Source organism: Amphiura filiformis, chromosome 18, assembly GCF_039555335.1.
Source record: "Amphiura filiformis chromosome 18, Afil_fr2py, whole genome shotgun sequence".
NCBI classification, from domain to species: domain Eukaryota; kingdom Metazoa; phylum Echinodermata; class Ophiuroidea; order Amphilepidida; family Amphiuridae; genus Amphiura; species Amphiura filiformis.
In genome coordinates, this window is record NC_092645.1 from 2,060,383 (window position 1) to 2,086,733 (window position 26,351).

At 37.0% G+C, this 26,351-nt stretch overlaps 1 protein-coding gene across 2 annotated transcripts in view; it reads right to left on the reverse strand.

The window, feature by feature from the left end:
• Window positions 1-4,855: 4,855 nt before the first annotated feature.
• Window positions 4,856-26,351, reverse strand: part of LOC140139739 (secreted frizzled-related protein 5-like) — a 120,355-nt gene continuing 98,859 nt past the window's right edge. For both annotated transcript variants that reach the window (XM_072161445.1, XM_072161444.1), the window contains one exon: window positions 4,856-8,020. In XM_072161445.1, coding sequence (XP_072017546.1) covers window positions 7,698-8,020 — 323 coding nt within the window. In that variant the 3' untranslated portion in view covers window positions 4,856-7,697. The remainder of the gene's footprint in view (window positions 8,021-26,351) is intronic.

Here is a 26,351-nt window from a genome sequence, read left to right on the forward strand (position 1 = left end):
TTCAACCAAGTGTATAATATGCATGTGATGAAATCAGACATTCCTCTTTATTTCGAGAGCCGGGATCCAGAATATTCTTCACACCCTGTGTGTGGTTGTATCCACTGAATCTGTTAACTGTCGTGTGATGGTTGTCACAGAATTGTTCCTTGTCTCAAGAGAGCTGTGCATTATTTTACAGAAGCATAAGAGGGATGCCCAACATGTTGAAATCTGAGCTTGACAAGTTTGTAAGCTAACTTTCCACTTTGTGCTGCATAGTTAGATAATAAGTTGGAATGCAATCTTAAAAACTCAACATGTTGCATGTCCCATATAAAGGGTTCACCAGTTCAATGTTAAAATAAGTTTTATTTAAAAAAATTTAAAGTTATTGGTAGCACATTGTGTTTGACACAACTGGTCTAATTTACAATGTCACGTATCGTTGCGTTTGGTAACAATGGCCATTATGTAAGAACAGATGCAGCTTTGGTCTATTCAAATATCGTAAACAATGCAGTAGGCTTAATACTGTAGATTACATTCTTAGGCCAATGTGCAACTTTCAAAACACTGCATCTTACATTAGCCATTGTGACCAAACTCAATGTTTTTAATTGGACAAAGTGTGTAAAACAAAATAAACTACTAGTTAATAGTTTTTATAAGTTTAATTTCATGAACAATATTTCAAATCATTTTCAAAAATCTAGGGAAGGAACTTGGAATATGTGACTCTTTTGAAATACCACATGACAAGAAATAAACAGAAGAGAAATGATAGGATACATAATGTATTGGTTTGACCCCAATAGGGTCAGCTACTAGCTTTATTCTAATACTGTACAATTGTGTTGTAGAATATACATGGGTATGAGCAACAGAACATGATTGTATTTATTGATGTTAAATCTTTGGGTATTTTATTCCTAAATTCAGTCGGAGATTAACCTGTTTTGATTTATCCATAGGGCTAGATTTACAGAGTGAATTAATAAATTGGCCTTTTCGGTAAATCCTGAGTACACCTGAGATGTCGTCATTTGAATGACCCGACTTGCAGTTGCAATGCGCAGTAACAATGCTCGATGTGCTGATCAGCACAGATCGATATGACGTCAAATGACGACACGACATATCAGATGTACTCGCAAAGGCTTATGGGATTTACCGAAAAGGTCAATTGATTCTCACAACGATTCTCATGAGCAGATTAGCAAGAATCAAAACTGATTGTAACTCTATACAGCAGAACTAGAATCTCAAACATGCTCATCTATCATGCCACAGTTCCTTAACCTCAATAGGCTTGTTAATTCATAAAATGACCTTCTGATGTCTTGGGTACAAAAACTCAACTCCACAACTTGAGGTCAAATTTTCAGCAAGTTGTTTAATGTAAGGTCATTGGATTGTGCCATTTAAGATGAGATTATTGTGCTATTCCATTTGAAATCCATACACCCCCTATGGAAGATATGGCCTTAACCTTCCACACAGGGAGTGTGTGAATTTCATTGGGGTTACCTGAATGAGTAGTTCCATTTGAAATCTACACTGCCTGATTATGGTCATGTCTTCCATAGGGGGGGTGTGAATTTCAGCTGGAAGTGTGGCTCCTAGTGTAGTAATTCTAGGAGAATCAAATAATTATTATCTTGGTGAAAGAATACAAGTTGATTCACACACACTCTACAACAACATATGTGCCTGGACACCTCGAATAAGCCGTAAAGCCCCCTCTGGTCATTTTTACTTTTTCACATATTTGCAAAGAGCATGTTTCAGGGATTAAAATGACACCTCAATGAACTTCATATGACAATCAGAAGCGAAGTTATGGCTTGTTATAAGTTGTCATGAATCAAAACGCGAAACCGAGAAAAACGCGTTCAAAGTTAGGGAAGCATAATGACCATTCATCAGATGGGCCTCAGAAAATGTAGATTATTTCATATTTCCACTTATTTCTTTAAAATAAAACTTTGTATGTGTTTAGAAGAAAGCTTAAACATTTCAAATCTGCAAATATCTCAACTTCGCCAAAATACGAGATTTGCATATATTTTGACCTGTAGCTCGAAATGAAGTTTGCCGAGTTTACGGATCATTCGCCGCGTCCAGCCACATATGTGATGTGATCAAGCAAAATCAGTCGGAACTCGGAAATATTAAATTTTCAGTTTCTTATAGGATAGTAAAAACATTTACAAATCTGACTTCTGCAGAAAACCCCTTTGAAATTGAACAACCAGTTCCAAAGATATGAGCAATTAAAGAGTTTCCAAAACAATAGGAAACAAAAGAAAATATTTCCTTTGTATGGCTATATCTCATAATCAATATTTACGAGTACTGACTGATTTGGCTTGATCACATCACATATGTGGCCTGCTCCCACAAAATGAGCCTAAATTCACAAGTTGAAAACAGAGTATAGCATACTATGTTCCATTTTACAAAGGACATACCCCTGCCAATACAGGTGTCTTCAAACCGAAGATCGAACACCAACTAAACAGTTGGAACGTCTCGGAACATGTGACTTTACGCTCACTCATTTCATTTTTATGGGAACAGGTTACATATGGCAATCTTCTTGTCACCCATGACATCAAGTGAAGTTGATCCCCTACCTTGCACAAAACATTTTACAGTGACTTTAGAATATACCTCTGAAATCCATTTAGAAAATACCTCTGAAAGCATTTCTTTTTTCAATTTATTTGTTAGGTGTTATACTGCATCTCACCAGAATCTAAAATCAATGCAAATTGCAATGATACAATAGATTTATGACCCTGGAAACTTGGAAATGCCCACTGAAATAGCCCGGTGAAATAGACCCTATCAAATACAAGAAATGTCTTTAAAAAAGACAATGCCTCCAAGATACCAGTGGGTACCATCAAATAAAATGGCAGCCATGTTGGTGGACATTTTTAAGTGTCAGAGGGACAGGTATCTAGTTTGATTCCACAACCATTCATACCTATCACCTGTTTATTTGTATTATCATGCAAATTGCCCCAAGGCCTTAAATGAGGATGAGTGATGTAGTATTCGATATAGGGTCTATTGTTCCTGTAAAGTACATGTTTTCAACTTTCTCCTTAACTTTGTACATGTTCGCTAAATTCAAACTAAAAAATGATAATTCTGAAACTGATTTGAATATAATGGTAACAAATGTTTGTGTATTGCATTTATACATATTCGCTGTAGATATGACGTAAGGCTACCATATAGCAATAGATGAATACAATTTTTGAATAGATCGTCCTGCACTACATCATTCATGTGGTACCTATGCAGTGAACCATAGATGTCAAAGAAATGATAAATACTCACACCGGAAAGATTAGTATCTTTGAAAAGAGCGTTATTGTATTCAATCTATGATTGCAGACATACAGGTGATGAGTGCAACCAGCTTATAGTGCAGGGCAATCTATTCAAAAATTGTATTCATGTTAGTTCATCCGATTATTACGTCACTTGTACAGCAAATTGCCATATATGACTACACCTGTTGTAGATCACATATCTACTGCTTAGAGCACAAACAAGTCAACTCCATGGGCTGCTTTATGCACAAAAATGTTTACTGCTAAGGTTAAACAACTAGGTTTTGAACCTTCTGTGCTAGAGGCAGCTAATGCAGTTACCCTGTTCATGCTGTAAGCAGTACAATTACAGGCCTGTTTGGCACATTATATGACAACCTAACATTATATGTGATGCGATCAAGCAAAATCAGTCGGAACTCGGAAATATTGATTTTGAGATATAGCCAAACAAAGGCAATATTTCCTTTTGTTTCCTATTGTTTTGGAAGCGCTTTAATTGCTCATATGTTTGGAACTGGTTGTTCAATTTCAATGGGGGTTTCTGCAAAATCCAGCTTTGTAAATCCTTTTTACTATCCTATAAGAAACTGAAAATTTATTATTGCCGAGTTCCGACTGATTTTGCTTGATCGCATCACATATTGCAACCTTTCTTCTTTCTTTCTTCCTTCCTTGAGTTCCTTCCTTCCCTTCTCTTTTCACTTTCAGGGTTCTTGTACTATATGGTACACATCTGCCTATTGGGCTATTCCAGTTGAAAACCATACACCCCCTGTGGAAGATATGACCTTAATTTCTCACACATGTGATGTAGATTTGGAGTCACTCATTCAGGTAACTACATCAAATTCTCACTCCCTATGTCAGAGATGGCACTTTTCAGGTTTTAGCCTGAATTCAGGTTTTTTTGTGAGTCTAAATTCCAGCATTTTTATTTATTTTCAGCATGTTTGGGGGCTTTTTGGCCTGCATTCACATGCTTTTTCAGGTTTTTCTCACCAGTTTCAGGATTTTTGAGTGAAACTGAGTGGACATCTCTGCGTATGTGAAGATTAACGTCATGTCTTCCATAGGGGTGTATGGGTTTTAACTGGAATAGCCATTTGAGAGGGCCACACATCTTTGAAATAAAGCATTTTTATTCAAACATTCCTTTCCAAACTATCATATCTTGTTTTAAGGGGGTACTACATCCCTCGCTAATTTTGTGCCTATTTTTGCATTTTTCTCAAAAATTATAGCGCATTGGTGACAAGTAAGATATGTATATTTAGGGGCAAGGACTACAACTACTGCACTGAAAATTCAGCAACTCAAGGCAAGTAGTTATTGATTTATTGATCAAATATTGGTTTTCCATCATTTTTGACTGTAACTCCACAACTGTTGTCTGTGCTGAAATAAACTTTCCAGTGCAGTAGTTGTAGTCCTTTCCCCTATAATATACATCTTAATTGTCACCAATGCGCTATGATTTTTGAGAAAAATGAAAATGCAAAAATAGACAGGGGTGTAGTACCCCCTTAAATATTGGGCTCTTCCATTTGAAAATCATACACATGCAGATTTCAAATGAGGTTCACACTCCCTGTGTCTTCCATAGGGGGTGTATGGATTGCAACTGGAATAGCCCAATAGCTCTGTACATACTGTATTGTTTGCAATATTGTTTTCAGTTAACTTTACTATAGTCCATGTATCTACCTTGAGTCACAGGCTTTGAAGTTCAGCGTGCGTTAGCTTTGTGTTACTTGGCGCGTGTTCATACTGTACGCACGCGATCAAAGTGGCGTGTATGTACACACAAGAAACAACGCAAAGCCAACTCAGCACATGCTGAACTTCAAAGCAAGTCCCGGTGACTCCAGGTAGATATATGGACTAGGCCTACTATATACAAAAGAATCTTTTCATTGTGCAAAACATTCTTTTTGATGATGTAAAACCAGATCTTTCTCACTCACTCCCAGAAATAAAGCTTCCCATTCTATCTTTATACAGTGCAACTAAAAAAAGCATATACATTGATACTGAAGGTTTTTTACAGTGACTATAAACAGTTTTTACCGCATTTCATTTTTTTTTCAATAACAATATTAATAATCATAATAATAATTTTAAGATATATAAATATACATTCCCAAGTTTTCTTCCCAAAAAACTATCATTATATTGCGTTCTACAGTTTGATTATCTACAAACATTTATATAATAACATTGTCAAAAAGGAAAATGTCCATGGCTTGGCCACATACGGTAACAATTCACATAGAATACATTTACAAAAAATACATCATAAAAGTCATTTAAACCCCATAAGAACTACTTACCGATTGGCCAAAATGAACATTCTGTCCAATTTTGAACCAATCAAGGAGGGTATTATAAGATCATCTGCAAATGCAAGTTTGACCATAAAAAGTTTAAAGCCTAGTCATAATTGGCTATTAAGATGAGCATTTTAAGTTATCAACCAATCAGAAATGCTGTTAGATGACCAGTAGTGTCCAGGGAGTTAATTAAGAAATTGGTTTGGGACTCAATCATAGAAGTATAAAGATCTTTTATAATATTTTCAGATAATGTTCATGGATACAGTCCGTATGATTATCATTTGTGATGCGATCAAGCAAAATCAGTCGGAACTCGGAAATATTAAATTTTCAGTTTCTTATGGGATAGTAAAAGCATTTACAAAGCTGCATTTTGCAGAAAACCCCATTGAAATTGAACAATCAGTTCCAAAGATATGAGCAATTAAAGAGTTTCCAAAACAATAGGAAACAAAAGGAAATATTACTTTTGTTTGGCTCTATCTCAAAATCAATATTTCCGAGTTCCGACTGATTTTGCTTGATCGCATCACATTTATACTATATTGATTAAAGGCCCGTTCAGTGATTTGTTCATCGGGAGGATCGTAAAAGTCATCAAAATTCCGATTTTGGCATTTTTGTTAATGTCATGTGCTAACATTGCCTGCTGGTGGTTAAGCTGAAAGGCATGTATTCAAGACAAAATAAGACATTTTACATGAATCTGTAATTTCTCTACTTAGTAGAGAATTAGCTAATATTTAAAATGGGGCTTCAACTTGGTCAATACTGCTGTTTTCTTCATTTTTGCCTAATTTTTCATTTCAAAAAACCTAATTAATGAAAAAGTGAATGACTTATCTATCACTTTGACTTATTCTTCACTTTTAGGCAATGTATATAAACAATTTTAATTTGTTTACACTTTTGCTGGGATCACTGAAAGGGGCTTTAATTCTAAGAAAAATTTGTTTTGGCTTGCTAATTTATTATCAAAAGTTTTTCGTCAGTATGTTTTATCTCTTATTATGCCTTCACGTACAAATCATACCGTAATGGTTCGCCTAATGGCGCACTTGATATAACTGGAATTTTAGGCACGAACTAAATGTGCCCTCACGTAAAATCCCACCAGCAAATACGGGCACTGACAATCAATCCTTGTTGTGATTTTCAGGAGGGAGTATGTGACAAATACTAAGGCAAAGGAGCATCTCTGCGCCATTAGGCAAATTCTTACGGTATTTGTTTAAAGTCAAGTTTACAATTAAATTATTATTGTGAAAAAATGACTAAATCCCATCATAAATAGATTTTAAAACGTTCTTTAAAAAATGTCAACTAGTTTCAATTTAACTTACATGTTGGGTTTAATATGTAAATATAAAACATTTTAAACATTTTACATCAAAAACACTACATCATTTTTATACTGTTGACCAAATATGTTACAGGAAATCTTACATCATTTTGAAAGAAAACGTTTTGTAAATGTTAAAGTCGCAAACATTTTTCCGTCAACTGTTATACAGTAGGGATTGCATTACTTTTCTGGCACATCATACGTATAATTAAAGACCGAATTAAAAAGACTAGTTTGCGTCTTACGTCATGACAAAGGCGCGCCGTGATTGGTTGCTGACCTGCGCAGTACGCCATTTTTGGTCTGGTTGACAGGACGTCATACGCAAACTAGTCTTTTCAATTCGGTCTTCAATTATAGTACAGCGCGCGATTTTCAAACTTCAAAAAACGCCGGATGCACACAACAATTATAAAAAAACAAAAATTTGCATTTTATCCCATTTTCGATAAAAACACAATTTTGGACAAAAGAACCGAGCTACTTCTGGTATTCACACATCTTGGGACCAAGCAAGAGAACTGTCATAATTTATAAAATTCGTTCTTTATTTTATTTTACTTTATTTTATTTTTTGGTCTCATATAATCATGACTGTTTCTTGTCGTGTAAATTTTAATATCACAGTATGGACAAGTAAATATAATCTTTTATTAAAAAGTGTTAAGACAGTCAGTCAATGTTAATTCAATTCACTCCAGGTTTGACAGGGCATTCTTTGCGGTTAAACATCTTGATAGCACGACGGAAATCACGTGACTTGGACCATTTGTGGACAAATGTCATGAACAACTTCTTGCCGTCCCTGTGTCCCATCACCAGAAAGTTGTCTTTTCCAGGTTGCAGCATATCACATCGGCAGTTAGCGCCCTCTCGCACCCAGAAAATCATCTTTCGCAGGTCTTTATTTGATAGACTTCCGCGCTTGTAAATTTTGCGTTTATTTTCTTTGCCCATATACTTCTTGCCTTCTTTTGTTTCCTTCACTTCATCGATTCTCATTTTTAACACTGTAATGAGAAAAAAACATAATATCGAGTTAAATATTAAATAACTATAGAGAGGATGCATGGAGCAATAATTGTAAAGTACATACACTTTTAGAAAAAAGATGTATAGCACCCTAAGCAACGCTAAGGTTCTAAAGATTTTTGAAGAACCTTAAAATTTTAAATAATAAATAAGGGATTTTCTAATTGATTAATTCAAGGGCTCATCACAACATTAAGAAAAAACATTTTCTTGCCTAAAGAATTTTTTTTTTCTACAAAGAACCCTTCTATGTTAAGGGATCCTTAAAGGTTTCATAAGCCTACAGTTCTAAAGAACCATTTTTTTAGATAAAGAACCTTTTTTTAGTTCTACAAAGAAACCCAGGGAAAACTAGGCATAGGGTGTAGAACCAAAAAGGTTCTGTTGGTTTTCCATGGGGTTCTTTGTAGAACCAAAAAGGTTCTGTAGCCAAGAAAATGGTTCTTTGTAGAGCCTTAAGCTTGAAGAACCTTTAAGGAACCCGTGATAAAGAACCCTTACAGAAAAGGGGTTCTCTAGCCAAGAACATGATTTTTTAGAACCTCTCTCCATACAGCTCCATGTGGTGGGATGTTATACATAATGGTCACTGATTTTTTTGATCATGTTGATAATTTTCTTCACATAATTATTATCCCCTTTAAAATAACCTCCCCCGCCACCCCCTCTGGAAAATCCTCAGAGAGCGGTTCCATTCTATAATGATAAAGCTTCCTTCTGTTGGACATCTCCAAAGGCACCCCCATCATTTTTGCGACTTCGCCAAATCTCGTCAAATCTTGCCTCCTTTGAAAGTTGCCCTCCTGCCCACCCCTGTGGCAAATCCTGGCCACGCCACTGCTGCGCAATTGAAATGTATACTCGGTGAGATGTAGGGTAAGCCAAATGTGTCCCGATTTTACCCCCGTGGTTTGATCAGATCTACTTGTGTATACAATTATATAAACAAAAGAGCACATGGGGGTTTCACGTGAACCGATGGCAAAGAGGAATTTGAACTGAAAACACCAGCAATAGAATTCAACAAAAGATTACAATGACGGGGTCTGGGTCGACCCAAACCCAAATATTTCCACATTGCACAAAGTCCATCAGTAAGAACAAATAAATAAAAAGGGGACCCTCTATATACATCTGGTTCTTTACAAACATACGAACACGCTACGGTCACGACCCTTTAAATTTGATATGAGAAGTGCGGTATAATTTGATAGGTAGAGTCAATTCCCTATACGGGATTAGGTTCTTGTGAATAGCCTGAATTGAATAGGAGGTCGCTCTCTCCGTCGTCACCTTCAAATTCAACCCAATATTATTAACCTAAAACATGCTTAATTTACACTTGTTGGATTTGAGAGAAGGTTCGTAACCGCCTTTTATTAATGCATGCGTTTCTGAAACTCGCTCATCGTCATGAAAAATCAGGATAATCATAATGTATTCCTTCTATATAAAGTTCGAAAACCGATCTAAACATTAACATGCTTGATTTAAACTTCTTGGCTTTTAGTCATTACCACATTTTGATCATTGTTAGAGCATTGCCCTCTCTCACTCAGTCGGATTGCTTCCAAAAACTTGAAGCCCAGTATATCGCCTCTTTGAGTTCAATAACCAATAAAACATGCTTAATTCGCAGTTCCGTGAATAAATTTCGCAAATTAAACTAATTCACCACTTTTTACCATGTTTCTCGAAAGTTGAGCCAACATTAATGTATGCATGCTTAGGTTACCGTGAAACATGACCACTTTTAATTGGTTAAGTGTCTCGCACACGCGACCTGTTTCTCAATACAAACGTGCCCAATTCAGTCATGTAACATTTGATATCTCTATAAAGTTATTCAGTCTCTATAAAGTTATTTAGAGAGGTTGCAAACATAGACCTGCAAGTTCAGCATGATATCGTTGTTTCTCGGGCCCGGGATCTCGGGCAGTGCCAGAGTTGTACTAAAACGAATCACCAAAATTTGGCTCGAGTCAAGTCATGATTTAGCCTATTTTTTGGGCTCAAGTCTAGTCACTGTGCAAATTCAATAGGGTCGAGTCAGCTGAATGTCACTCAAGTCAGTCGCCTCATTTATGGGGGATACGCGCAAGGGGATTAAGAGTTCTGACTGAGGGTATAATAATATTCCCCCATGCCAAAACGAAAGAAATTGTTGAAAAGTGAAAAGGCCCAAGCGATGCAGTTGATGAAGGCTGATGGTCCAGATGGACAAAATAAGAGGACTACTGGGGAGAAATAAGATTTGAATTGATATTGGTTTTACACTAAACATGTGGTTACTAAGTTGAATCTGTCACGTGATCATCTATGAAACTACTTTAACTCCCGACCCTCACTCTGTTTATTAACAAAATATAAGGAAATGTCTACTTGTTGTATACCAGTGAAAACGAAACCCGTTTCAATCAGACCGCTTTACAAATACATTGGTTGGTAAAGGCAACAACGTGGTTACCATTCAGTCTATCGAGAGCTTAAGAAGAAGCCCCTATCAGCAATAGCTGCCTGGTATATAGGCCTAGGCCCCCTATATATTAAGATATCATGGGCAGTTCCGTATTTTATGTCAACCAAAATAGTCAAAACTTGAAACTCGTTGTTTTTTTTGGCTCATATCTCGGTCATTAGACATTGCAGATAGTGCAAACTATACTTTTTCTGAATCCCCACGAATAGATGGACAATTTGCTGCTAATTTCAAGAAAATCAGGACAAGTTTATTTTTCACCCTGTACAAATGTGACAATTGACCTCTGTTGCGGACTTTCACTCACAAAACTGCCATCTTTAGCCACCTTGTTTAAAGTTTTCCTTTGGTTTCAAACAAATAAAATTTGCATATTTTGAAAGTTGATAACTGACTTCCTCTGCATGAGGTGTCTTGATTTTGCATCCCTGTTCAGTATTAAGAAATGATGTAATTTCATCGTTGCGGACGTACAAATTGAAATATTTCAGTTTTACGTCCGCAACGAAAATAAATGTACGTCCGCAACGGAGAACATTGAGAAATTTTGACCAAAAGATAAAGACTGTGATTTTTGTCTTTGCTGGATCCTAATAGCTTTGTCCCTCTTGCAAACAAAACTGTATCAGTTTCCATCAAAGTTTTGAACAGTACAGAGCAATTGTAACTGAAACACGTGTAACTCAATAAGTTCACTTTCCCTCAAATCTAATTCTCTAATCTAACCTCAAAAATGTTAAAATTTTAGTTCATCAAGCCCCTATTTTGCTTAAAAATCAGTTCTTAGTTCCCGAAGTCCGCACACCCCTACCAAAATTTAAGTTGAGTGCCACCCCCCCCGAGTTCTGGGTCCTCAAAGTCTTCTGAATGTACGTCCACAACTACGAAAATGCTCATTATGTTCTATAATATATAATACAGAAATTATGAAATTTGTAGAGAGCAGCTATCGCAGATAGGGTATTCTTGGACAACCTCTCCATGCATTCATTGTATTTGGGCAAACAGGTCCTTTAGAGAATCGAACTACTTCACAAAAAAAGCGGACTGAATTATTTTTATATTCCACTATTTCTATACATTTTCAAATGTACATACTACTTTTAGTGGCGACAATTAAAGAGTTTTCCCTTTTGACTTCTAATTGTATGCGAATACTTCATGTGATGTTTGTACATGCTGTATGGCCGGCGCTCTCGCCCTACTGTTAAGTGCCTGTGTATTTGGAAAATAGTTTGTTATAAGGGGGTGTTTTCTGTGAAAAAAAACGCGGTTAACCCTCGCCTTACGTGAACTATCAATTAAAAAATACCAAAACTCACATTTCTTAAATTAATTTACCGTACCGTATATTGAAAGTCATCTGATTAAAAAACTGCTTTTAAAAAGTGCATCCCTCACTTCAGGCTTCAATGGTTCGTTAATTTGGGATAAAATGAAGATATTTTTTTTTAGGACAGGGTTTTTGTGTTATGATTGGATAGCGGTGTAGCCTACAGTTTTAATGTCGTCTGCTTGCGAAATGGCGGTTAAATCTTTTGCAAAGCTTTCTAATCTCGACAAACTCTTTCGAGTAAACATTATGCTTTTGCAGAAAGAAAATATACATACTTCTAACCGAGGTCGAGTAGGGGGAGAATAATGTGGTGAGTTTCCAAACATTTACATCTGAGAATTAAGTAGTCCACTGCCACAATGTGACATTAACGCATTGCATCATTCTGGCTTAAAGAGGAAGCTCCGCCAGATTCAGAGCAGTTCTTCTGAGGGTGAACCAAACTTGCCCGGTTATCAAATTAATCAGTGACCAGGTTATCTCTGAATTTGACAGATGCTAATTGACCTTTTAATGTTGTTGCATCAATTAACACCTGTCAAATTCAGATATAACATTGTTACTGATTAGTTTGATAACCAGGCAGGTTTGGTTCACCCCAGAAGAACAGCTCTAGCGGGGCTTCCTCTTTAAAGGGGCATTTCGTGATAGGCCTATATCATCCTTTTTAGGACCTTGTTCGATAATCAACGAAAAAAACCGGGAAAGGCCTATTTCCAAAATTTCGGTTGATTCCGACACTGAATTTATGCATAAATACGCATAATTGTACCGTATTGCAGCAAGCCTAGAGAACTTTTAAAGGAGTATTTCGTGATCCTAGCATCCTCTTTTTATGACATTTTTCAGTACATATCCACGAAAAAAGCCTATTCCCAAAATTTCAGTTGATTCCGATTTTGCGTGTGCGAGTTATGCATGATTATGTGTATTACACTGCTCCATAGACAATGCGTTGTAATTTCGTTCTGGTGCACCAGAACGAAATTCAAATTTCACGATATCTTTGCAAAACGAATTAATCTGCAAGAAATATTTTGTACATAAACATAATGTAGCCAGAGGTTTCCAGTGATATAAAAATCTCAACTTTTTTTGAGAAAAGTAGGGGGATGAGGCTGTGGATCACGAAATGTCTTAAAAGACTCACATATAGACCACCAATTTGAGTGGAGTGTGCAACAATTGCGCTATACGACCTTGTTCGTTTAACGGCCATTAATGTATGGCTAAAACGGGAAAAATTACTTATAATGTAAAAATTCTTATAATTATAAAATATAAGGATAAAAATGAAGTCCATGTCTCTCATCCGCGCATGGCCGCATGCCATCAACGGACGCCTCTACAAAAATCTATCTCGGAAATCTTCGCGATTTTATCATGTAAGAATAAAGCATGATAAATAAAACATATTGGCAAATTTCCTTTTGGGATGGTAAGGAAAAACAAAAATGGAACTTGGTAAACAACGGGTAATCCTGCCTGTTGTAGTAACTTTGAATGTTAATTCCAAGGTTGAAGACGCACTGGATCCACAACATGCTCATTTGTAGGGCTTTAGGTTCTATAACCCCAATACAGTTGCATATTTATTGACTGACCTTTGGAATTTTGAGTACAAAAACTCAAACTCGGCAACATGAGGTCAAATTTTGCACCCTGATTGTTTATTTGAGGTTATTGAACTATGCCATTGGGGTGAGGATATTGTGGTCCATATACAGCCTGCCCTGAAGACTGACTGAAGGAACAAATCTAACTAGAGAAGAAAGGACACTATTATATGGGAATGCTGAATCATGCAAACACGTAACATTTAAAGGTGTTTATAGTTATCTATTAATGTTATTAATGCTGTAAATATAAAGTAAGACATTGAAATTTTCCACCCCTAGATTTATAATAGTCATCCACTTGGATAAAGGAAGGGTGTTTTCACACCTTGATTCCAATGGGGGCGAAGAGCTCCTCCCTGGCCCTGTAATGGCTTTCAATGCCCAGTCGATATGCCTAAACCCAGTTTTTCAGTCGAAAATCCCACGTTTTTCAGTCGAAAATCTTGGTTTTTCAAATCGAAAAACTTGTACTTTCGATCGAAAACCAAGTTTTTCAGTGAAAAACTTGGATTTTATTGAAAATCGAAGTTTATCGATACAAATGCGAAAAACTTGGATTTTTCAATCGAAAATTGAAGTTTTTCGACTTTGTTTATCGGCGAAAACTTGGATGGATTTTCGAATTATTTTACATTGGGCCTACTATACTAGGGTATTAAGGGCTATGATTAATTTACCTATGATTAGGGGCCTATATGACCAGAGAATTATGATCAGGATCTCTGAATGGTATATCATGCTAATAAGTACACATTGTCTTTGACTATATATATATACCTAGTGATCTGTAAGATTTAACTAACTGGCACGCTATATTAACAGTGAAACTACTTTTTTTCCTCACCAAAAACCAAATCGCCTAGAAAAAATCTTTCGGTAATGTTTGCTTATGTTTCGGTATACAAAGAATGAAGTATTTATTTTTAGAGGGAGTCATCGCTAGCCACATAGCGGAAATACACCATTTCACATTTTGAGTGACAAACGCATTTCATAACAATAATTGCACTTAACCTATACCTAGAAACATGTCTGATCTGAGAGTCATGACTTCGTCATCATCAAGTTGAAGTCGGCACAAACTGTTAAGAACTGTGCAGTTTATATAGCACTCAACTTTTACGCATTTGGGCACTTACTCAAGATAAAGGTAGATCTTCAAAATATTGTTATAGGGATGAAATCAAAACTCGACCGCCGCTTTCCATTGTTTAGAACAATAGAAACCGTCTCCAACCGGATGGAACCGCCCGCAACCGGCGGTCGACCGTCGGTCGAGTTTTGATTTCATCCCTTATTGGACCAAAATGTTTGTCCCTGTCTCCACCCCTCCCGATTCCCCTCCCACTCAGCACCCCACCAATTTTAGACTCTTTAGCGGTCAACAATCCCGGTACGCACAGACAATATCTCAAGCAATTCCTATATGTATTTTAATGAAGCTAAGAGTACTGTTCATTTCATTTAATTACACTCCTCCAATAGGGGTCTGTCAGTCTAAAACCAGTGTTACTTCCATGCTTAGACAATCTGCTAATGAATGGTAATGAGTGTTTAATAATGGAACACTGTCGATGTCGTGCTGTAATGTTTATGCTCATCTTCATGAGTGTTTAATAATGGAACACTGTCGATGTCGTGCTGTAATGTTTATGCTCATCTTCAATGAAGATTCTTCATGATGTTATTATGACAAACTGATCAGAATACAAGTTGCGCAATTTCTGCGTTTTCTTAGTTTTGGACACTTAATTTATATCATTATGTTTTAACTTATTTATGTAGACCTATTTGACATTTTTATCCGGATTTCTCATAAATCAAATTAAATTGCAATCACGTCCTAATAACATAGATCAGTAACCACAATATTTATGAATATAATACTCCTAGTAATAGCATAGATCAGTAACCACAATATTTATGAATATAATACCAGAACATCTTATTATCTTGACAACGGATCCCAATACAAAATATTTCTCCATCAACGAAAGAAGAGGATTTTGACTCAGATAAGTTCAGACCAATCTGGACTGTGTAAGTAGACGTGCATTGTGCAATTAAACCATAGACCCTGGATAAAACAATTGAGCATCTACGTGCGACGCGCAGAGTATGTCCGACGTCCGTCTGACCGCGGTGCAGGGCGTACGCGATGTTTGCATAACGCACGAACTCGTGCTGGACATCCAGATCTAATTTCTAATCCATATCAATTTGGTTTCAATGATCGTATTGATATCCCAATACGATATCTTTGATCTATGCCGACTCCATTTAGTCATGTTAGTTCTGACATCTAAAAACAAATACTGCTTATATAAGACTTTCAAATGAACCATTTGGTGTGATGCTCTATGTGGGTTTATAACACATACAATACTTTAATGTGGGTTTACGATTCCATGAATTGAATGGTTTGTGTAGCATCAGGTATCTTTTGACGACAGACGAGAAATAATTGGGATAAATTTGCCAAAAAAGAGTTATGCACGTAGACTGCACCTTGCCTTTAGCTGAGAATATATCAATTGTGTCCTACCCAGTGTCCAGTGTAGCTATTCAGATATGGTGGCTCTGAAAAGAGCCGTTCAGTGTCGATTCTCTTTCCCACTTAGTGGCTATATGGAAAGAAAGCATTATAGACTGCACCTTGTCTTTATCAGAGAATACATCAATTATGTGCTATCCAGTGTCCAGTGTAGCTACTCAGATATGGTGGCTCTGAAAAGAGCCGTTCAATGTCGGTTCTCTTTCCTACTTGGTGGCCGCATGGAAAGAAAGCACGTATTTAATTGACTGCACCTTGACTTTAGCAGATAATACACTAAGCCAAAAAAGAAACTTATACTTTTTCACAAGGTCGTATCTTAAAATCCTGTCCATCAAAAATTAACCAAAATTACACACAGTATTGCCTCAATACTCTACCCTAAACACATGTCATTAATCAAGCAGTTGTCCAACTGACACAATAGCAAAATGCACTGATATGGAACAGCTTCCTGGACCACATTCACAGCCCTATTGGCACCCAACAAACGAAATCTGTGAGAACGGCATCTTGAATCACCAGGATCATCATGTCAAATGTCCAAACAAAATAATGAAGTCCATTAGTAACGGGTATGTCCACCGTGCGCTTGCACGCATGCTGTGCACCTGCTTCTCATGCTTCCAACCAAGTTCCTGATGATATCCTGGGGAAGATTGCCCCATGCTTCTCGTTACTAAAGTACTTCATTAGTTGTTTGGACATGTGACATAATGATCCTGGTAAGTTTGTTTTGACTCTCTTTAATGTTTTTAACTTAATGTTGTTAAAATTGGTTGCTGTGACCTGTGATTCAAGATGCCATTCTCACAGATTTCTTTTGCTGGGTGCCAATAGGGCTGTGAATGTGGTCCAGGAAGTTTTCCCATATCAGTGCATTTTGCTGTTGTGTCAGTTGGTCAACTGATTGGTTACTGACATGTGTTTAGAGTAGAGTATTGAGGCAATCCTGTGTGTAATTTTGGTTAATTTTGATGGACAGGATTTTAAGATATGGCCTGGTGAAAAATTATAAGTGTCTTTTTTGGCTTAGTGTATATCAATTGTGTGCTACCCAGTGTCCAGTGTAGCTACTCAGAAATGGTGGCTCTGAAATGATCCGTTCAATGTCGGTTCTCTTGCTTACTTGTGGCTATATGGAAAGAAAGCACGTATATATAGACTGCACCTTGTCTTTAGCCATGTTAGCAGGGAATATAATAAATTGTGTACTACCCAGTGTCCAGTATAGCTATTCAGATATGGTGGCTCTGCAACCGTTCAGTGTCGATTCTCTTTCCCACTTGGTGGCTATATGGAAAGAAAGCACGTATAGACTGCACCTTGTCTCTATCAGAGAATACATCAATTATGTGCTATCCAGTGTCCAGTGTAGCTACTCAGATATGGTGGCTCTGAAAAGAGCCGTTCAATGTTCTCTTTCCTACTTGGTGGCCGCATGGAAAGAAAGCACTATTTAATTGACTGCAGCTTGTCTTTAGCTGAGAATATATCAATTGTGTCCTACCCAGTGTCCAGTGTAGCTATTCAGATATGGTGGCTCTGAAAAGAGCCGTTCAGTGTCGATTCTCTTTCCCACTTGGTGGCTATATGGAAAGAAAGCATTATAGACTGCACCTTGTCTTTATCAGAGAATACATCAATTATGTGCTATCCAGTGTCCAGTGTAGCTACTCAGATATGGTGGCTCTGAAAAGAGCCGTTCAATGTTCTCTTTCCTACTTGGTGGCCGCATGGAAAGAAAGCACTATTTAATTGACTGCACCTTGTCTTTAGCAGATAATATATCAAGTGTGTGCTACCCAGTGTCCATTGTAGCTACTCAGAAATGGTGGCTCTGAAAAGATCCGTTCAATGTCGGTTCTCTTTCTTACTTGGTGGCTATATGGAAAGAAAGCACGTATATATATACTGCACCTTGTCTTTAGCCATGTTAGCAGGGAATATATCAATTGTGTACTACCCAGTGTCCAGTATAGCTACTGAGATATGGTGGCTCTGAAGAGCCGTTCAGGTCGATTATCTTTCCTACTTGGTGGCTATATCGAAAGATAGCACGTATATAATAGACTGCACCTTGTCTTTATCAGAGAATACATCAATTATGTGCTAAGTGTAGCTACTCAGATATGGTGGCTATGAAAAGAGCCGTTCAATATCGTTTCTCTTTCCTTGGTGGGTATAATCTATCATGGGATACTGAAAACTTTGGTTGTTTTGAAAACTTGTCCGTGTCACCAGCATGACCAGTGGCGGCACCACTCGGCGGAAAGGGCCCAGCAAACACAAAAAATGTTCTTAAAACGTTATTCAAAACGTTTTATAATATGGGTTATATTTTGGGTTATATAAAGAAACGTTATTGTAAAATATCTTAGGGAAACATTTTTGCAAAATATTTTGTCAACAGTTAAATAACATTCGGTTAGAATGTTTTGCATCACGTTTTCAAAAATGTTTTATAAATATCATTAAAACGTACCCTTTATCCCGACATTTAAACTTCAGTAAAACGGTGTGTTTGCTGGGGGAAGGCATTTACCTCCCAATTTCTATTATTTTTATTCACCCCCCCGTTCCCCCCCCCCCACCTCCCGGTCAGAAACTCCCCTGTTTGGGTCTAATTTTTAGAAAAAATTAAAATCCCCCCATATACATACTCCCTACAAAAGATTCTTGGTGTCGTCACTACTGCGTGTCACTTTTTCGACGGCGAACTCTTTGAAACTCTTCTCAGCTCGTTTCTTTTTTTCTTTTCCTTTTTAAACGTTTTCAGTGCAGCTAGTGGATCATGGACTCTCAAGCCTATATCGAGCCTAATCCCTGTCAAAATGCTCTTTTAACGAACAAATCTTCTAAGACGTGTGTGGGGAATATCAACTTTCAAATTGTGGTGATTGTATCTTCCTGTTTGTATTTTTCATCCAAAAATCATGTCTCCAAACTCACGGTTCTAATTGGTGTTTTGCCACTTGAGGCCTTCAACCGAAGAACCAAAGTTCAGACTTGATCTGAAAAGACAGAAAACTGCTTCAAAACAAAAGGATAATGTATTCATATGGGGATGGACGGTTTTGAGCAAACATTTCCTTATTGTGGATGTTACATGCGTCTGGTCACCATCTTGAGTGTCTGTTGTTAGCTTAAGTAATTTGGGTGGGTTTCCCCTTAACATTGTTAAAAGTTCATTTTCTGGGGATTGCGTAGCAGTATTTGACTGGACTACGAGTTCATTATAAGGACATACCTTATCTTGTGTTTAGTAAATTTAACAGAATTTAAGTCCGGCGATCTAAAGGGGCATTAGATTAGAGTAAAGTTTCTTGGGAGGTGTTCAAATAGTGTTTTCCCGATTTAACGTCTGACCACAAAAGCCACGAGACTCATTGAACTACTATAGAGGCACTCTATGTAGATTTTATGAAACACTAGCCGATTACCCGGCTTTCGCGGTTTGCGTAATTACCGTTTCAAATTATTGGTAACTTTCAGATCTTAAAACTAATGTCTACCTCTTGAACCTTTTGAGTCTTGCATGTATACTTCTCCAAACAACCATCAATATAAAAAAAAATGGGTCAAACTTTCCGGGCTGTTGACATAGGCGTAGATCCCCCCAATATTTTGCCAGGGAGGGATGGTCCATACAATCATCCCCCCAATGTTGACGCCTGATAATGGGTTTTGACCAAATTAACCTCATATTTGCCCATTTTAGCCCCAAAAGTGCAAATTTTCGCGCGCATTTAATCTACTTTTACACCATATTTCATCAGTTTAGCTTCAAAATAGCAAAAATTTTCGCGCGCTTTGCGCGCATTTATATCATAAACTAATACTGTCGCCAAAGGGTGCTGGATTGACTATACTTCAAGATTTTTTTCCAACTTCATCCCCCCAATGTCAAAAAGAAATCTACGCCACTGGCTGTTGAAGGGACGGCAAAATTCACCTTTTCTCCAGCCCCCGGATAGGAGCGGCCTGGGTACGCCACTGCCATCCCTAGCTTCGTATACCTGCTTCCAGGACTGCAAACCTATCAATGATGCCTATGGATACAAACATGATAAAGACCCAGGGATAGTGAACAGCATATCCGGGAAACATTATCGCTCATTCTACAAAATCCGGTGCCAATAGCCTTTTTTCCATTCTTTGGTCCACAAACACTTGGTCAAGCATTTAGGGCATCAAATATGTTGTTTTTCTGGTAGAACTCAACGAGATCTACACGGACATATATAGTTTTCCATACTTTAAATGCTTTCTTCAGCTTGATTAACCCTTGCAAAGGCTCAAAAATCGCTAAAAATGCGTTTCCACTGCTCAAGTGTCACATCTAACCCTGAATATTTTCTTTGAATAAATGCGATTTCTTTACATATTTGTTGTTTTTTAATTAGATAACGCACCATCATATTGTTTATCAACATTATATTTTAGTGATTAAAACGTCTTTGTGTAATTCTAAAATAAATTGCACTTTCCACCAAAACGCTGTGAGCTACGTTACCCTTTTTTAACACACGTTATTGGAAAGAAGTAAAACAGAGGTATCAATGTAATTTGCAGTTTTTGAAAGGAAACACTCATAGGTTTTTAAAAATCCCAGTAAAAATCGTGATGCTGTAGCATTTTTGGCATAGAAATATTGTAAACATTGAAATTTCGACCGACCATGTTAAGATTGGTGAGCTACGTTACCAGGATTCTATAGTATGCACTTGTATTAGATGTACTTCCTAATAATATGTGAAAGCTATCAGTCGTTGAATCCCATTTATATTAGAATTAACCAACATAACGTTCTAACGTTCGCAAATCACATTAAAAACATTAAAAACCAGTGAACTACGTTACTGTGAGCTACGTTACACACTCATTTAAGCATCTTCAAAACTTCTATGAAATGGTGAAATCTGTTTTACATTTCACTCAAGTGATCTTTAGATTGCTTTTTATGACCTTGGATTGAGTAAAACCAGCCCATTTTGTATCGGTAACGTAGCTCACATTACATTGAGTTTTAGTGTTAAAAAACATCATGACTTCCTGAAAGAAAAATATGCAAGTGGTGTTGGCAATTTTTACATCTGAAAGTAGTGATACATTTACTCTTAATAAACAAAAAAGCAGGTCTTTTTGAACAACTTTTATTTTTTCAATTTTTATAGTGGATTGGCACCGGATTTTGTAGAATGAGCGTTATATCCTACTGTAAATTGAGTGGCCCAGTATAAAAACGTCATTTTCGTCATTGGGAGAAATCGGCACTGTAAATGTACGAATGTTCAATAAAATACATAAGAAATTTGATGCTTAAAAGATTAAATTGACAACATTCCCGAGTTACATTCATGATGTGTTATGTTTGTATGGATGACCTTTGGTGACCTTTGACATTTTTCAACAGCGCCCTCTATTTTTCAAAAATGTGCCATGGGCCGTTTTTATACTAGGCCACTCAATTTAAGACAGGGTTATGTGTTATGATACACACATATTAAAGGAAATACAAATAACACCATGTACCCATGTACCAATTGGTGACACAGGCGTATGGATTAATCTAGGTATAAGATAGTAAAGAAGATCTGACATATGAAATATTAGATGTTACCATAAACCCATCTTACAAACATAAACCTCGCGATCACACGAGAAGATTTATGCTTCCCTAACTTTATTATCAGAACCATCATACATCAATCAATTACAGTAGGTTCGACATTCAAGTTGAATTTCCTGTGTTATACTATGGCGAGACAGGCTAAGAGGACATTAACAGTGAATGTTTACATAGGGGTCAGGTCGAACACAAGATGTACGTACTTCTAACAGTGTTGTGATAGCTACCGTCAGACAATTTTCGTCCTGATGAGACCTAAAACGTCCATACGACCCTTTCGTTAGGGGTTCCATAGCCTACCTCCGTAAGGCCCTATCGCGGCGGCGTCCTACTTTACCCACAATCCTGTTCGTTTTTACCCACAATCCTGTTCGGCCGCGAGAACCGGCACAGAGAAGCGGCCATGCGCATAGGTTAGGAGACTGACGGATTTAGTAGGGGTTCCAATCCCTCAAAGTAAACCCTCTCCAAAATAAAGCGCCAAAATCGCCATCGACCGGATTCAGACGCAAGTTTTTCCCAACATTTTCGTGAATTCACAAGCCATGTCTTCTTTAGGGTTGTGAGAATAATTACCTTTTTTTTTGGGGGGGTCCCAGAGCAAAAAATGGTGAAATCCCATGTCTTCTTTAGGGGTGTCTTTAATTTTTGGAAAAGCCCGATATATCACCTTTTCTCGCTTGCAGTGGTTTTAAGATGTAGGCTATATTCAAAACACTACCACAGTGTGCATAGGGCAGCTACAGGCTGCCACCTTAATTTTTCCCAGCAGTTCCCTTTATTCTGGAAATAGCATGTACCCACCCCATACACGTGTAGACATATTCATAAACATGGATGTTGACGGGCTGTTCATTTCATTTCATTTCATTTTATTTTATTTAGGATTCAAACCAAGGATAAAAAACACAGAAAAGAATACATTTAAAAGCACACTTATTTCCACTGTGGTCCTTGATGAGCCTAAGCCTTAAAGGTACAAGAATAAAGAAATATTTGGATTGCACTTTACATATGATATTACACACATCAAGGTGGCACCACACCCCCTGACAAATCCTGTGACCAGTTTTGCACTCCTCCCAAGAAACAGCCACACACCGGCAACAAAAGCCATGCACACTACAGGGGCAAGGAACCCAATCTCCCCACCGAAAACCCAGCGACTCAAGACCAGCGGCCCATTTCATATGTCAAGAAAAAGAGGTACATTCTAGTGGTACCTCCCTTCCTAAAACAAAACAATGCACCGCCCCTCCTGAGCCACCGAAAATTCCAGCGCAGCAACCGGACTCCCCGCCCCACAACACACACACGACTCCCCCAACCATACACGACCCCCCACACACACACACACACCCATGCACGACTATCCCACGAGAAAACTACAAAAATAGTCACAACAAATTGATACAAACATTGAAAGTTAAAGGCTTATTCGTTGATTGCTCATTCAGAAAATCATCAAAATTCAGTTTTTGCACCTTTGTTGTGTAGCATATGTGCTAATAATTGATAAATATTTGAAATTTGGTCGAAAATCAGGCTCTTTATGATTTTCTTTTTTAAATTGACCATTTTTGGTGCATATTTCTCAAAGTTGGTCAAAATAAAAAATAAATAAAAAAACCGAGTCCTCTTCATGTATATTTTTATCTAGCTTTCAAAAATTAATTTAAAAAAATATACCCAAGAATTTTTTTTGTTACGTTAATCATGATAATACCTATTTCAAATATTTTAAAACGTGCTGAATCTTTAGTGCGCATCATACACAGAATGATCACGCCTTGAGCGACACATTTCGCGGACGTCATTTGAAATGAATTTACACAACTTCACACCTTCCTTGTGAATTCAAACCGTCCCTGGGAATTAACACAAGTGTCTGAAGCCTTAAGGGGGTGTACAGCCAGAAGACGACTTAAGAGCACTTTGCAGTAAAAATCAGATATTTTCAAAAAATGTTGGCAGACTTCAAAAAATGATTTTTCTTAATACTTTGTGTGTGGATGCACCTTGGGTCAGAGTCTACAGGAGTGACAGTCATATCGCCTCTAAACCCTTGGTTGCCATGGCAACAGCGAAAATGTCAATTTGCCCAATTTTCAGCATTTTCAGCATTTTCCCATGTAGCAAAATGTAGAAATATCAGGTCAGATTTCAGGATGAAGGAAATAATGTTCAGTACCCTTCTTTTATACAGTGAATAAGACATCCTTCCTCTCTATAAAAATCATGTAAACACAAACAAATCAATTTCAGAAATGGGTGAAACTATTATGTAAAATAGGGGTGTTTTTCATTATTTTCGGCAATGCCAAAACTTGTGTTGGGAAAATTGATATAACCCCCAAAGTAACACTTTTCTCATAATTATCTGTTCAGGGTAGGTAGATAAGATGTTGGTCTAGTAATATCATGAAAAAAAAGTTTTGGTAAATTTCATACGTGGGAGGAGTGTTGCCAGGAAAATTGCACAATTTTCAGTTTTTTAATTTAATATATTATGAAAAATAAGGGCTTTTATCCACCTAGGGGATGATGATGCATTTTTATGATATTAGTATGAAGACATTACCAACTGTAGTGCATGAGTATCAAGTATTTCTGCCTAAGTGTTGCCAGAAACCTCACTTTTTTGACGTTTGAGATTTTATTTACAATGGAAAATGCTGATTTTAACAGACAACTCTCTTGTTAATTTTATGCAACACTCTAGTATTGTTATTTGGATTAAGTACATGGTGTGACATGATTTGCATTGGTTTCAACACCAGTGTTGCCAGTAGCGTTGCCTTTTCAGGTGCTGTTATAAAGTAATTTTCATACGTGGGAGCAGTGTTGCCAGGAAAATTGCACAATTTTCAGGTTTTTAATTTAATATATTATGAAAAATAAGGCTTTTTATCCACCTAGGGGATGATGATGCATTTTTATGATATTAGTATGAAGACATTAAAAACTGTAGTGCATGAGTATCAAGTATTTCTGCCTAAGTGTTGCCAGAAACCTCACTTTTTTGACGTTTGAGATTATATTGATGATGGAAAATATTGATTTTAACAGACAACTCTCTTGTTAATTTTATGCAACATCCAGTATTGTGATTTGGATTAAGTGCATAGTGTGACTTGATTTGCATTGGTTTCAACACCAGTGTTGCCAGTAGCTTTGCCTTTTCAGGTGATGTTATAAAGAAACAGCGAAACCAGTGTTGCTAGTAACATTGTCTATTCAAGTCAGTTTACAGGATAATGACACTCTTACTGACAAACTTACAGAAAAGGTTAACTGCACTGGTATACATAGTATACACAATTTTTTCAAATCGTGAAGTATAGCGGGTTCTGGTCTGCTATTATTAACATGTCAACAACAGTATTGGCAGAAAACTCACTTTTGTATTATTGAGGTTAAATTTACTGTTTAAATTAAGTGTAGTATACTTTAGTACCTTACTTTGCTCACTGTGATTTCAACACCTGTGTTGCTAGTAACATTTTCAGTTATTTTGAAACAATTGAGAAAGCCACAGAAGAATCTAAAGAGGTAACATGGTTAGCTATGTCTGTTGCAGTTCATACATTAGATATGATGCAGCAGAGTACCCTTTTTCATCTCATTTGATGACTCACATTACGGAAGATATAAGATTGCCAACCGACATTTACAGACATAGTGCTTAAAAACGTTACATGTTTTGAAATTGTTCAAAACATTGTTTGTAACTAAACAGGAACAAGCTTCCACAAAGCTTTCAATTGTCTTGATAAACGGACGTTTAGGTGTCGATGTTGAGGTATATGCATATGTCCTTAAGTTTTGAAACAGTTTGCTTGATCAGACTCTTTGTTTTTACAAGTTCACAAATATTACACGGAAAAACAGTGGCAGGATCGACGGGATTATATAAATAAACATTGTTATTCATCAGGTTCGCCTTCGCAAATAATAAAGGAGACAAGAAAAAAAAATGATCCCGCCTGGGAATTGAACCCAGGACCTCAGGGTTACGAGACCTACGCCTTAACCGCTTGGCCACGGGAGCTTCATGATTAGGCTGGTTGAAATTCGAACTCATCAGGTTCGCCGTCGCAAATAAACTGAAAAGGTTACTAGCAACACAGGTGTTGAAATCACAGTGAGCAAAGTAAAGTATACTTAATTTAAACAGTAAATTTAACCTCAATAATACAAAAGTGAGTTTTCTAGCAATACAGTTATTGACATGTGAATAATAGCAGACCAGGACCCGCTATACTTCACGCTATACTTCATTGAATAGACAATGTTACTAGCAAAAGTGGTTTCGCTGTTTCTTTATAACAGCACCTGAAAAGGCAAAGCTACTGGCGACACTGGTGTTGAAACAAATGCAAATCATGTCACATCATGCACTTAATCCAAATCACAATACTAGAGTGTTGCATAAAATTAACAAGATAGTTAGTTGTCTGTTAAATCAGAATTTTCCATTGTAAATAAAATCTCAAACGTCAAAAAAGTGAGGTTTCTGGCAACATTTAGGCAGAAATACTTGATACTTATGCACTACAGTTGGTAATGTCTTCATACTATTTATCATACAAATGCATCATCATCCCCTAGGTGGATAAAAGCCCTTTTTTTCATAATATTTTAAATTAAAAAACTGAAAATTATGCAATTTTCCTGGCAACACTGCTC